This window comes from Stegodyphus dumicola, chromosome 5, assembly GCF_044657685.1.
Source record: "Stegodyphus dumicola isolate Sdum_Otavi_A_Nest chromosome 5, ASM4465768v1".
Taxonomy (NCBI): Eukaryota; Metazoa; Arthropoda; class Arachnida; order Araneae; family Eresidae; genus Stegodyphus; species Stegodyphus dumicola.
In genome coordinates, this window is record NC_140772.1 from 115,219,887 (window position 1) to 115,235,697 (window position 15,811).

The following is a 15,811-nucleotide window of genomic DNA, read 5'->3' on the forward strand; positions in this document are numbered from 1 at the left end:
ACATCCGTGGCGAGCTCCTGAAGCGTTTCGGTGAGCTTCTGTTGACGAGATTTTAATTGGAGCCTGCTGTAGTCTTTTAAACATTTCTCGCCGAAGCGCAGCTCCAAAGCGCCGGATAGAGCTTCGAAATCTAGCCTTTGATTTTCGGGAAGCGTCTGCAGGATATCCACTGCGTCTGCTCTCAGAGAAGCGGCGAGATGACAAGACCAGTGAATGCTTTAAGACGGAATAGTGGTGAAACAAAACCGACCCTAAAGTGCTGGAATTGCGGTGTTGAAGGCCACCTACGAAGGAACTGCAGAACTCCCCAGAGCACGGAAAATAAGACATACGATTTAAACAGACAATTAAATGCCACGGGAAGGAAAAGGACTGACAAGAAACCAAAGTGCTGGAACTGTGGAGCTGAAGGTCACGTACGAAAGAATTGCAGAACACCCCAGGGTATGAAAATTGAGACAATTTCTGAGCAACGACGCAGGAAACAAATTAATGACCATATCAAGGAACGGAGGTTGCCAGATAATGAAAAACCCTGTTTTAAAGCGCTTAAGATCTCTATAGTGAGTGGCAACAATAACGGACTGTCCATCAATGGGAATATCGATGGAGTTCCTTGCAATATGATCATTGACACAGGAGCTAATGTTACCATCATTAGGAAAGATTTAGCTGAACAGTTTAAAGATAAACTTATTAAAAAAATTGTTGCGTGCGTACGGGTTCGTTATGAAATGAATGCACAAGTCCGATGAAAAATGAACAAAAATTTATTATTATCACTACAGAAATGCTTAAATTTTCTCAAATTATCATGCAGTATCACAATATCTCACAGTAGTTATCTTTTAACTACTTAAATGTACAATAGAACGTAATTCAAAACAGCTAAACAACGCTAATCCGCGAATTCGCTATAATCAACAACGGCAGTTTTCTAAACAACAAACAAACTAAGCAACTACCACAAACTGAGATGTTTTCCTCCTTTTATAAGATTTTAAAATCACGCGCTAGAATTTTCCAGTACTTTCTCAAAATCAAAAAGAGATATTTATTTATTTAACGCACGCGCTCTTGTATTTTTAATTTTTCCGGCTTAGCTTTCTTTTAATATTCGTCACGCGCTGCACTGCGCGAGAAATAAAACCATTTAATTTATAATTGAACTAACATTAGCTTTTTAAATACCAAATTCGTAACATTATGATAAAAATAAGCGTAACTGAATGAACTTTATTTTTCTCTTTAATGGTCCCCTAATGCTAAACTTGTGAGGTCAGTTTAGTAAAGTGTGGTTTGTAGTTAGTCGTTTTAAGACGAATTCAAGCATCTGTATTTTCGGTAGTAAAGGTGCTCGTCTTCTTATTTAAAATAAATTTCATGCGTGAAAATATTTGCTCGCATTTATAAATTGAACCGAATGCGGACGAAATTGCAAATCCAAATTTTTTTAATTATTGTTTATAAATCGGTGTTGCTAAACTTATCGATATGTCCTTGAAATTATGTTAAAACTTGTGCATGTTCGTTAGTGTAGCTTTGTAGTTAAACAAAAATGTTACTGTTATTATTTATTTTTGGTTAATTTTTTTATGTATTTAAGTGCTCGTTCTGTAGTAATGTATTATGATTGATTTTTACATATTATACTTTATTTTCGAAACTCAAGTGGATCACTTAAAATTATGAAATTTGCCATTGGGACCCGCGGGTCATAGATCACCGAGACCTGGGCCTAAGCCTTGAAGATATTATAATACTTCCAAGATTTTATAATTCTGTAGAATTTTTATAGTATTTGATGCGTTATCTATATTTTTTCCTAAGGCGGTAATAAATAGGTTTTTTTCCCCCCTTCCAAAAAAGCTTTATTTTCATGTTTTTGATAGGGTTTGCGCAATTACTCTTTGATGTTAGAACCAATGTGGTCTTGAGGGATTTCGAATTATTGCCCGTAGTCGAATATATTTCTTAACCGAGAATTGCCCGTATTTTGCTCAATTCAACACGTTTGATTATACCTCTGCAAGAGGACTACAAAATAAGACCGTACGCTGCACATATCACGAGAAATGCAAATTTCCCTACTTAATTATGATAGCGCACGAACACTTTGTACATATGTAAATATTTATTTTGATTGGATTTGTATTTTATTTTGTATCTTATTTGTGTATTTATGTACCTATAAATAATTTAATTTTATTTTTACTTTCTGTGTATTGTTTTATACATGTATATGTCACGAACAGACACTTGTCAGATTGCGCGACACCAGCCTGTCCTTGGTATTTCTCCCCTTCTGCCGCATGGTCACCTCCTCCCACCTACCTCCGATGCCTCTTTGACCCTGTTTTTACCGTTTTTTAAATGTGCCAATACGGCTAATTCTATCATTGAGCAGGAAACGTCGCGCTCCGCGCTATATCTCTGCGATACCGGTATGACTGACTGACTGAATTGTGCACACACTTTTCTATTGTATGCTTTCGGATTTAATATTTTAAAGATGCATGAAGGATTTATGAAAAGATGTCTTAAAGAATATTTTTCAGGTTGTTTTCTTTTTTATATTACATGAAAATAATAAAATAGGGTTAGGTACTTCATTCTGTTTGAAAAGTGCATAAAAAAAACTCTTCTCTTTTTTCAGTTAAATAAAAACGCAGCCTTTTCTGCCTTGAAGTTGTTTGATTTTTTAAATTTAATTACTGTTCAATTTAAAATTTACTTTATATATCTCAGCAGATTTATCCATCATTCATTTATATTATTTTAATTTTACATTTCAGTGAGAACTTTGGTTATTTTGTTTTCATTAAAAAAAGAGATTAATTGATAAGATAGAAATATAATTGTAAATTTATAAATCATTAAAAAAATTTTTTATCATATTTTATAAGTATTTCACAATATTTATAAAAACACGAACCGAAATGTTTTTAAAACACGAGCAGAAATTATATTTGTTTTTACGCCCTGTCTGAAAACTTATTTATTAATTTTCCCTCCCTCTAGAAGGCTGCACTTCATTCTCTCACTACTCTATTTTGAACTGTTTGTCTTGAAGTTTTTTATTAAAAGCTTTTGATCATCGTTTCAAGAAGCCATACATTAGTTGATCATGCAAAAAGAGCAAATTCTTACTCTGCTTCACTTGCTAAATTCTTTCCTTTTAATAACTGAAGCCATATATAAATAAATGTATTTTAAGTGAGTCCAAGGTTATTTTCGAACAAATACTGTTTTGAATGTAGATGATATTCTCTGTTTCTTATAAGCAAATAATTTATTACTTTTTTTAAATTTTTACTTTGTTAAAAACACATTTGTATGTATTTCTTAAAAAGGAAAGTATTTTTTAAAACATTGAAAATTTTCATTTCCTGTTGAGAATAATCATGTAATATATTCTTATATTATGCAAAGTTTATGCATATTGATTTTTGTATCAGTATATCTTTTTGCTTCCTTGTACGAAGTAAAAAGGAAGTATTGTAATCGCGAAAAGTTTCAGACATCATATTTTAACGCAAATATCATTTTCACCGCTATCGAATTCAATTTAACGATGTTTTTGCTTGACATCTGTTCGTAAGGACAGAATGAAGGACTCTTTTCCCACAAAAAAATTGTAAAACTAATTTAAAATGAATTCTGAAGAGAATTTTTCGTGGCGTCTGTGCGTGCGTACGTACGTATATATCTTGCATCTCAAAAACGAGTAGCCTCAGAACGTTGAAATTTGGTATTTAGGACTGCTATAACATATAGATGTGTACCTCGTATTTTGGTTGCAATCGGCCGCACCGAAAGTATATAAATAAATATATATATATATATATTACACTTTTCAAAAGTCTCAATTATAGCCCGAATTGTGTTGAAGATTTTAATCTTCTAATTTTCCATACTTTAGCCAGTATTTAGTAAAGTTTTGATATACCAGTTGGAATCAAGTATATTAAAACCTTCAATATTTTCTTTCTTTAAATTTAGCTTTTAATAAACATTTTTTAAGGAATTCAATTTAATAAATAAAAAATTTTTAGGAATTCATTTCAAAATTAAAATTTTATTTTAAAAAAATTGGGCAATTTTTTAAGACATTTTAAAACTTTATTTAAATTTTACTTTAAAACTTTTTTTAAATTTTTTTAACATTTCAGTTTTACTTCATTACTTTTTAATTTGCAGTTTTCACTAATAACAAATAATTTTTTCACTTAACGTTTTTATTTGCATTATTTACACAATTTTGCAACACACATTTAACATTACAAACAGTTTACATTTATTAATTCACAATAACCACTTAACTCTACTTTACTTCAATTAGAGTGCTCTTTTTATGATATTTGCAGAGCATACTTACATCTCTTGATCGGCTCAGTTACTAAACTCCCTATCATAAATAGTTTGTCAGTTAAAATTAAAACTTGAATTACATACTTTTAGGATATTCTTTGATATTTTCTAGATTTATATTATTTAAATATTTTAATATTAAAGTTTGCAAAATTTTTAATAAAACAAAGATGGCAGCTTGGCACTCAACTGTACTAACATAAGCGCCATCTATATAACTTACATCACTTAGGAAATACTTTTACAGACCCCAACGCTAATATGGTAGGTAAGTTAGAATTAAAACTTACTACAGTCAAAAGTCGTTAATTCGGACACCCATAATCCGGAATGATCTATAATCCGGACCTCAAAGCTGAAAACTTTCTGCGCATGCGCCGCGTTGACACATGCGCATAGGCGTTTACGCGTGCGCGTAAGACCTTTACGCGCACGCGCATATGCGTGTGCGCAAGTGCAGAATACGTTTTCGCGTGCGCGTTTAACGTATAACGGACGGTATAAGCTAAAATTATACAATTATCTATTTCAGTTAATGTTGATGCTTGCGTTATACCTTAATCTTCGAATTGGATGCAGCTTATTATTTTTTGCAGACTGTTAAGAGCAATTTTATGAAAGTAAACTTGAACTTTCGATTATGTCAATTTCCGATTCTGGAGCTCCCAAAGGATCTACAAAACGAAAGTATGTCTCGATGTCCGTCAAACAAAAGTGGAATTGCTGCAAAAATTGGATAAAGACATGAAGAAGGTGACAGAGAGGTTAGTGAAAACGAAAAAATTTCGATTGACAAGTTAGTCGGTATTCTCGGCACAGCAATTACGGGACTTGAACAGCGGAGCTTTTTAACTGAACAAGAAATTATGTCTGTTTATAGAATTAAAGAGAAAGTATTATCACATAAAACGAAACAACTTACATTGAAAGAAATGTTTAATAAAGTAAACAAATAAATATTAAGCTTCTTTTTTTGTAAATTTTGATACCCTTTAGATCATAATTGTTCTTTATTTCCTAAAATACGGTTTCATATTTTTAATTTTAGAATTTGTGCATGCCATCTTACGAGATTTAAACTGATGATCTATAATCCGGAAAAATCGATAATCCGGAATCGCCGAAGTCCCGACGAGTCCCGATTAACGACTTTTGACTGTATTTACTTGCTTTTAAGTATTTTTTATGTAGTATTTAAGTATTTTCTAGATATGTAATTATTTTTAAGTATTTATTTGTTTTTTATAAATTATGAATTAGTTCTTTGGTTTCTTATTGGTTTATATAAATTATGCCTAGTTCCTTTTTAGTTTCTTTTTGATTGATATGTGTATTCGTTTCTGTAGACAAGGGTTTCTAAAATGCATTGGTTTCTAAATTAATTTTTCTGAAAAATTTAATTAAAGTTTTTTTAAAATTAAATTTAATACTAGACTTTGCAAAATACTTCATTATTGGTATTTTCCTTTTTGACCTATATTTTAATTGCTAATTTCTCAAGGTACCACTTTATTGGTATTTCTTTTTGAACATTCTTCACTATGTATTTACTTTTAGTTTTGACTTTTACCCTTGCCTGCATGAATGACGAAACACGAATTGAATGATTGTAGAGTTAGGTTTGGAGGCAACTTCCCCTTGATAAGTCTGTCTCCTGCCTGCTGAACAGCCATTCACTTATGCATTTTTTTAAAAAAAAATTTTAGATTAATTTTAATTTGCTAAATTGGTGTATTTATTTTCATGGTTTGGTTTTGCACTTGATTTACTTATGCTATCTGAATTTAAATGATATTGTAGATTAGTTCAAAAATTAAATCTTTTATATGTTTGCACACTTTTTAATTATTTTAACTTTAATTTGCTTTTTACGTATATACATGTTTGTTAAAATATAATAATTTATAGACTAAGTTAAAAAATTATTAGCATAGCCGAGCATCAGAAATCAGCTGCAGAACCTCACATCATGGAACCACGTTTACTTCTTTTCTAGAGACTCTGCACTAGGTGCAAAAAGTACATTCCGTCTTACTGGATTCAACTTATCATTAAAGACACCCTACGTATAATATATTGGTAAAGGCCGCACTAGGCCGATGGCCTCTTAATTGTGTTACGATATAGACATAGTTAAAAAATGATTGAAATGTAGCTCTGTTAAGTGAACCTAGGGCCAGAGTGTCGCTATGGTAAACAAATGTAGTGAATTTTAAAGAGTGCATTTATTCAATTGTAGTTTATGCGCTATCGACAAAGTAGATTTAATGGTTAAAAAAAAAAAAAAAAAAAAATAGTGAATTGTAAAGAGTGCATTTATTCTATTGTGGTTTATGTGCTATGGACGAAGTAGATTTAATTCAATCCAATAAGTTTAAATGAAATGAAAGAAAAAATGTGTCTAATTTAATACTCCGTACGAGGAAGTCATGTGGTCCACACATCAGATTTTTTAATAGTTATAGTTCAGAGTGAAACTTTTGGATATCTGTTCATAATCATCATGAAATAAATCTGATAAACTAATTTTTTGCCCTCTAAGCAAATCTCAAATTCATTATCATTTAACTATTACTCTTCAGAGGATTACTAAATGTTTGAATAGGAAAGCTAAAAAAAATTACAAGCTAATAAATAATTTGTGTGAGGCATTTAAGGTATTATTAATTAGTACAGTACTTATCTAGGTATACATAAAGTATCCATAGGTAATATGTATTAAGACCTGCCACAGATTTATTATAGCTGAGGGCAGTACTGAATGTTAAATAGGGAAGTATTTGTATAACATATACAGTACAAATTACAGTTACACATGCAGTAAGATGTTACAGAAAATAAAATATTAATGAAATATATATTAAAAATGTATTGAAATATATTGCATTTTAAATTCACAGCATAGTTTTTAAAATTCCTTGTGTAGGACATGGGAAAGTAAGATATTCCAACGCATAAAGTACACTGTATTAATTTTTATTTCTTTGTATCCCCTGTGTTATAGATTAAGGAATAAGAACACTATTGCTTAGTTTTCATGGAATGCTGTAATAAAAAAAGTTCTGTGTGCCATTTTACAGTTTCAAGGGATGAGGAAATATATGAGGACTGAAACATAATTCAAATATGCATGTGTGTGTATAGGCCTAAAGTCAACACTTCTGTGGAATGACTGTCGGGTTGTTGTAATTCACCATATTACTGCTTTTTCTTTACTAATGCATTTTATTTCTTTAATTTTCAAAAATTCTTTTTGGGGCAAAAATGAATAACTAAATCAGCAGATATGGTGGACATGACTGTAATAAAGTGATATTGGATATTTTATTAATGAAATTAAGAACTATTTGTTATCATTTTCAGATGAAAAATAGAATAGTCACTGGTTTTCCTACTGTGCTTTCCAGTTTAATATGCTGTTAGAACAGATATGTTTGCAATCTGTATTTTATATGTAATGAAATACATGTTATAATTTTTTAAAAAAAATTTATTGTTCATTTAAGTTAAATTATTTTTAAGATTTTGTACCTTTTTGAATTGTGTTCTTTTAAACCACTTTTTCTCCTATGGTATTAATTACTGAGAATTTAAAAATATATTAACATATTTTTCAGAATTAAAGTATTCATTTTCTCTCTTAAATTTTATTTTTTATCAATCATAATAATTTTTCTTCTAGAAATTAATTTACCTGCTTTGAAAGCTGCTGTACATTATTTTATTCTGAAAGATGCTTTTTCTTGTTTCATGCTTACTCTATAAAAACAATCTTGAATTATTTAAGAAAAGTTTTAATGGAATCTGAATGCTTAATTTTTAATTTTTGAATTTTTCTTTCAGAGCACAAGGTTGTTATTGTAGGTCTTGACAATGCTGGAAAAACAACAATCCTTTATCAGTTGTAAGTATTAACCATATATTAAGGTTTCAGGATCTAAATCTAAGTGGGACCTCAGTGATTTGTCCTCATTTCCCTTTTCTTGGCTACAGCTTTTCGCCATATGGTTTCCTTTTCACAGGCTGGGGCTGATAATGAGAAGTTATTACAACTCTCTTGTTTCTAGCTTCTGTTGGAAAGAAAACTGCCTACATGTTTGCTGTACTTAGACCCGTAAGGCTTAAGGAGCTAGGTAGAGGATTGATGTGCTGTACCCAGCATTCTAATTTGGCCCATTTTTCAGGTTGAAAAGGGAGGCACTCAGCTGTCCTTGCTATCGTCACTCGGCTGGTCATTAGTTCTTAGTATCAGTGGATTGAGGATAAGTAATCAAGAGTACCTGCTTTCGAAAAAACTGACTGTAAGGCTCCATTGAAAGTGTATAGACCTGTTTAGCCTTTGCACAGGTTTCTGCTTCTGCTTATTGGACTCCATGGTCAGGAGGCTATTGAATTTGAATTACTGTTTCTCTCAAAAATGGATTCTAAAAACATTTCACAAACTACCGAAAATTTAATCTCATCTAAGAATTTCAAACAATCTGAATGCAAAATCAATGTCCTCTCTGTTTTATTGATATTAGTTAGAACTTCATAAAATGCCACTGTTTTTTATTCATAAGTATATTAAGGATAAAAAAATTTCATTCTTGAGATATTTTAACTGAAATTTCAAGTGTGAAACGAAGTCTATGCCTTCTTGAAATGAATAAGATTGACCATTTTAGGTTACAGTTTCTATGCCTATGCCTTCTTGAAATGATTAAGATTGACCATTTAAGGTTACAGTTTCTATGCCTAAGTGATTAATTTTCAGTGGAGATGTTATCTCAGAAAATGACCTCCTGCCTCTCCTTTTTTTGAGAAAGTCTGACCAGTATGTCTGTCTGTACTGTGGTATGAATCCGGCAGTGGAGACATAGTTAAATTAGTTGATACAACACAGGTTGAACAGATTGATTAAACAGGTTGTCCTGATCTTCAGCTTGTCCAATTTGCATAGAAGTATCAAAGCTGGTTACTTGCGTTGTTCCATGTGGTCATACATCCTCAATTCAATTTCAGTGCAGGCAGTTTGCCAATATCAAAGTATCTTGCCATGGCAGCCTCACATGTGCTTACTGCTCTATGATGGGCTGTAACAATTGAAATGTTCACTAAGTCACTATGCATTAATCAGAAAGTTGAGCACACATCATTCTTGTATATTTGTCTGAAACAGAAATAGCTTAGTTTCTTTTTTTCGCAGATATCCTGCTTTTCCAAATCTTATAGCCTTTAAAATACCATAGAAAATGCAAGAAAAGTGTGGTAGCGAAACCAAAGAAATTCATAGATGTCTTATGTGCTATAACATTTTCCACATCAAGGAAATGAGAAAAGTGTGTGAATTATATAATGACTACTCAATTCTTATACTGGAAAAAGATGCCTCGGTGATTAGCAGTTATGAGTACTTTGAATTGCTGTTGTTTCCATTGGCAGCAACTGCACACCAGCATTTCTTCCTGTCCAGCTGTGCTCCTAGAAAATTTCCATTCCCTTCAACCCTTCTGAATCAAAGCCATATATTGTTGATTTTACCATGCCTGAATTAAACAGAGCTTTATTGCAGATACATAGGCCAATCTGAGGCTCAAGTGGTATCAGTTATTAAGTGTTGAAGCATCTGTCCTGTTCATGGACTGCCACTCTCACTTTTTACAGTCAAGTGTGAAATGAGCATATCTCTCTCAATGCCTGGAAGAAAGTGATTGTCATTCCCATAGCTAAGCCAGGAAAAGACGGGAAGAATCCTTTGAGTTATCACATTTATGAGTTGCATTTGCAAATTGTTTGAAAAAATGGTAAACTGCTCTCTAGTCTATTATTTGGAAAAGAACAAAGTAAGCTTTCCATATCAGAGTGATCTTCATAAAAGTAGAATGACCATAAATAATATACTCTTTTTGGAAACATCCATGCATTAAAGCCTTCTAGAATCATCTAGTTGTGTTTTTTGCCATAGAAAAGGCTGAAAAATAAAGCATACAGACACTGCATTTTACAAGATATTTACATCAATAGCTTGTGTTGCAACTTGCCAATATTGATACAACTTTTTTTTTTTTTTTTTAAATGCTATGTTTCTCAAATAAGGATTGGCTGTGTGTTATCAATTGTATTCTGTCAAGAATAGGGTGTGCCATGAAATGTTATTAACATTTCCGGTGTTATTTACATTCCTCTACATAGTCTGTATGTCTACTATATTGAACTGTTGCTCCAGTTAAGACATGAGCAGTTGTCCCTTTATCATTATTTCAATATATTATTGCAGCCTGTCCTAATTGCCTTCTCATGCTTAATGACTGTTATATAGCACCTACTCTAGCCTGTTATTTGCAAAGTCTTGTAGTATACCTCTGTTCTATGCAAGAGCTCAGTTACTCATAGAGAAATACTGTATGTCTGATGTTAATACCAAGTAAAAGTAGTAAAGCAATTTGAAATCCCACCTTGTTAGAATGCACAAAGCTTCTGAATGTTTCCTACAATTTTGATTAAAAAAAAATACTAGCAAGATTATATATAAATAACTTTTTCTTGAATTCTGATATAAATACAGCAATTGCATTTCGATTTATACAGCTAGATCCAAATCAACTAGATGTATTGAATTATTAGTTTTAGTTAGAGATTACTAGTTTTTTCCCTGAATCAAGATATTTTTTATAGTGTAGAATTTCAAAAGTATTGTAATTTGACTATTGTGTGTTAAATCATGTTGACAAGAGATATTGTCGAGTCCTAAAAGTAAAACGCCGTTATTAGTACATGATATTACTAAATATATATGTAACCTATACCTTTAACCCTCTAACTGCAAGAAAACCCAAATTCTCCAAAACTGTAAGAAAGAGGTACTTTCTTGATTTTTAATACCGAAATGCCTGGTGTACTTTATACTGAATTTATGTACTTATAATATTTTTCCTTAATTTCATGGCATATTTCAAGACGTATATACATGGAACATGGACAAAAAAATTGTATTACCTGTGAATAAGTGGAAGCATGTGCAAATAATATGTTTCATGTATGTGTTTTATGTAAAAATCACATTGTTACAATAAAATAAAAGGTGGAAGATTAATCTTAATCAAATTTTATTAGGATTAACAAATTATTTACTCTTAATTACTCAGAAAAATGAAAAAGAAGGAAAAATCAATATTTTTAATAAGACACAGAATAGAATAATTGATACATAAGTTTCATAATTAATGTAAATTCTGCATAACTGCAGTCATAATATAAGCACTTAGATGTGTATACACACATAAGGATAGCATCAATATTTAGTAAATCCTCCACGAGCTGCAACAGCCTTACTGTAGTCCGGTATAGAAGATATCAACTTCTGAATGTAATCCTAGCTAATTTCATGAGTCCAAATGCTAATAATGCTTTCTGGCAGTTTAATCTTAGTGGCAGGCTTCTTAGCTACAATTTTAGCACCCATTATATGCCAGCAATTTCAGTGGGATTCAGATCAGGATTATTTTGAGGCCAGTCCAAAATTTTAATACCATATCTTATCAGATTGGCCTGCACCTAAAGAAAGGAATGGAAAGAAAATTACTTCTCTAATATCTGTTATATTATGGAGACGGAAACCTGTGAATGAGGTAACAAAATCATGCATAAATAAATTAGATCATATGTTTCGATTTCACTATTTGTCAAGGTGAAAAATCATAATAAAAATGCATTTTCCAGCATCCTTAAAAAGATCCCAAATAATTGGCTTTAAACACTCCTCCAGGATGTAAGTATAGACTGATGCTTTCACTGCTCTAGAAATGAATTTCAGGCATTCCAACTCCTTTGCTCGGTATGTATCCCCAAACCATTTGGCCCACTTTGAATTTTACAATAGACAATACTGAATTTACAGTAGACAGTACACAATTTTATAATTTAACAGTAGACAATATAGTCTGATTGAATAAGTTTCACTTTTATGTCTTCGAAAACACAGCTTACCATCTGATGCATGGAGGTTGAATTTAGATTCGTCTGAAAAACTTACTGAGTCCCACTCAGCCTTTATCCAAAAAGCATGCTCTTTTTCGTGTTTGTCAGGGTGCAGAGTCCTGATAAAAAGTTGCTTCTGCATAATTTTTAAGTTAATGCTTTTTCGTCAGGGTGCAGAGTCCTGATAAAAAGTTGCTTCTGCATAATTTTTAAGTTACTGCTTTTTCGTTAGGGTGCAGAGTCCTGATAAAAAGTTGCTTCTGCATAATTTTTAAGTTAATGCTTTTTCTTGGAGCGATATGCATGTAGACTGCATTCCATATAGTGTCTTTGGACAGTTCATTGTGCTGAAATTAACTGCACAGTCTTTTGCAAATTCAACTTATAAATCAGCAGAACTTGCATGATTATGGAGAGCCGTTTATTTTAGAAATAGATCGGATTCTGTGATACTCTCTTCTGGCCCTTCTCTCAACATCAACAGTTTCATGCTTCAGTTGAATCACTCTTGAGACTGGCGTTTGATTGAAGCCAAATTTTTTAACAATCATGAGTGTTAAATATTCTTTTTTTAGTTAAAGCAACTGCGACACATTTACCCCTTTGCATCAGTTGAACATATGGAGCCATCTTTTCATCACTTAAAGAAAGAGACAAATGACTCTTTTCTTCTTTTGCCATACTATTTATATAAATTGGATGACACAGTAATTCAGAAGCACTGTGTGATGCAATATGAATGTGAAATGATCTTGCATCTTGCTTTGCAGGAAGTAAAATAATTTTATGTGAATAAAATAATGTATTAATATCACAAAAATGTGTAATTTTCTAGATATATGTATGGCCTTGTCAGTCAGCAGGTAGATTTCGAAATGTTTTCAGGAGGGGATAGAGAAATTTAATTATTTGCTACAATGGATATTTTCATATATAAGGCTTGTAGTAACTTAAATACAAAATCTTTGTGGAGAATTTTGTTTATCACATAGCATATGTTTTCATTCCGATTACAGCATCCGTAATAACTGAATGCTAAAGTGTTTTCAAATTAGTCATTTACATGAATTAAAATCATGATTTTATAACATACATTTATTTGAGATGTTTCATTCAGAGACTTATTTATTATGTAGTTAAAAAAACTAAATATGAAGTTTTTACATAACTGCATGTCTGTTCAGCTTCTGTTATTGTTATAAAATAAGTGTAAAGGTTGTTTATAAAATTTTAATATTTGAGAGATTTAAAATTATTTATAAACCTGTTCTTTCTGCTTTTGCAGTATCTTTAAGCAGTAATTTAAGTCATTTTGGTTTAAAATAGTGTTTTTAACTCAAAGAGGCAATTTCCCCAGAAGGGCTATTAATTTCATTTTAGCATTTTGCATTGATTCACTACAAACGGTGAATCACATTTTAAATTGTTACCACCAAATATTAGAGCCCTGTATTATATTTAAAGAAATTAAATAATGGAGAATCTGCATAAATGTTTCACACAGTGTGATAAAACAACGGTACCTAGAGTCATCAAATTTTGAATAATGTACGTCTCCACCTGAATATGGGCGTCTGGAAGCCTAAATTTGGAATTTGTTTTATTATCTATTTCATATTTTGTAAAGCATTTATGAGTTTTTGATTAAAGAACTCGATGATTTCAAAGCGAGAAGTGACAACACTGTATGGAGGGGAAAAACAATTTTATCTCCAACGTGTGAGACTGTGTATCAGAAATTCTAAAGATATGCACTTTTAAATATTTTGTGATATTGCTGTTGAATTGAATTTTATGGTTTAAGTTCAAAGAATAGGATATTTAATATATACAAGTAACACACAAAACATTAAAAAAATGCCCCTTTGAAAGAATATAAAACCAGAAAGCTTTCAGATTTTTAAAAATTTTTTATTTTAATTTTTATTTAGTTGTGTGTGTGTGAGAGAGAGAAAAATTGTCTACTGTAATGTAAATGCCTAATTATAATGAAAAATTAGAGAAAAGTATTCTTATGTCAAGTTTTACTGAATATTTTTATAGTGCATTAAAAGGTGATACCTTTGGTGGCATTTATATCTCTGTTTATTAATGCTTCTGTGCTTTTTTAGTTTAATGGATGAAGTTGTACATACATCTCCAACAATTGGAAGTAATGTAGAAGAAGTTGTATGGAAAAATGTGCATTTTATAATGTGGGATTTAGGTGGTCAAGATTCATTGAGAGCTGCATGGAACACATATTATAGCAATACAGAGGTGAGATAAAATATTAAGAATATTTTTAAATATAAATAGTATACTATTCATTAAAATTGTAAACTAAGAAAGAAAGGAAATATTAACCATGAGTTTAAATTTATTGTACAATTGTTCAAATTTATTTCTGATATCAAAGTTAAAAACTGATTTTATAATATAACAAGTAGAGTTTAACTAATAGATATGGGCAGATCTTTTAAAGTTCAATCAGGATTTTAGTGAGTGTATTTCTTAAATCTGTAAATGTAGCAACATTTTTATTTATTTATTTATTTATTTATTTATTTTTTACTTTAAGAATAAAACATATATTTAAAAGTTAAACATGCATTCCGTATAGGATTATTGTACTGTGTGTTTGACCACTTTTCTGAAAATTATATACTGGTTTAGTTAATGTTTTAATTTTTTATTATTATTTTATTATTTACAATTGTATGATCTTTACAATAAGTGGCTGATTAATTATTTATTGAATTTTATTTGGCTGCTTCTATATTTATAGAATGTAAAAAACAAAGTTTATAATTAAACAAAATAAATAGAATTTCTCTTGAAACATCTAATCACAATTTTTTTTTTAAATGTGCATTTACATTATGCTAAAAAGTTACGAAGTGGTAAAACAAGTTGTACAATGCCTTGTTCTTATTTTCAGTACATAGTTGTAATTTTATGTTGGTATTCATAAAATAGATTAATTATAAACCTGCTACAATTATATTGACTTTGATTGCTTTTACTAGAAACGTTTTTAAATTTATAAATCTGTTTCTAAAAAATCCAATTGAATGAATGTAAGGGTAAAAATATATTTACGAGTATCCCTTGGCAAAAATTGGCGATTTTTGGCTGTACATGGATACCGAGTTTATGCAATTCTTTGACTTGCTATTTTGGTTTGTGTAGCGACAATTTTTGGCCCAAAAATTTCTGCTACACAAAGCCAAAATAACAAGACCCAAAAATTTCTCCTACACAAAGCCAAAATAAAAATAACAAGACAAAGAATTGCACAAACTTGATATCCATATCCACATCGACCTATTTTCACATAAAAAAGAAGAAAAAAAAAATCAGAGAATTGCACAAACTTGACATTGCACACTCCCTTTATCCATGTACACATTGACCTTATTTTCACTTAAAAAGTCAAAGGAGCAGCCAGCAGAATCGGAAACTCTTTTTGACATAATCGAACATTCAAGCTTACTCTTAT

At 30.9% G+C, this 15,811-nt stretch overlaps 1 protein-coding gene across 1 annotated transcript in view; it reads left to right on the forward strand.

Annotated features, from left to right (window-relative positions):
* Arl5 (ADP-ribosylation factor-like 5) overlaps positions 1 to 15,811 on the forward strand; it is a 114,098-nt gene that overhangs the window by 68,707 nt on the left and 29,580 nt on the right. The window contains exons 2-3 of the mRNA XM_035360847.2: positions 8,215 to 8,275; positions 14,442 to 14,589. Coding sequence (XP_035216738.1) covers positions 8,215 to 8,275; positions 14,442 to 14,589 — 209 coding nt within the window. The remainder of the gene's footprint in view (positions 1 to 8,214; positions 8,276 to 14,441; positions 14,590 to 15,811) is intronic.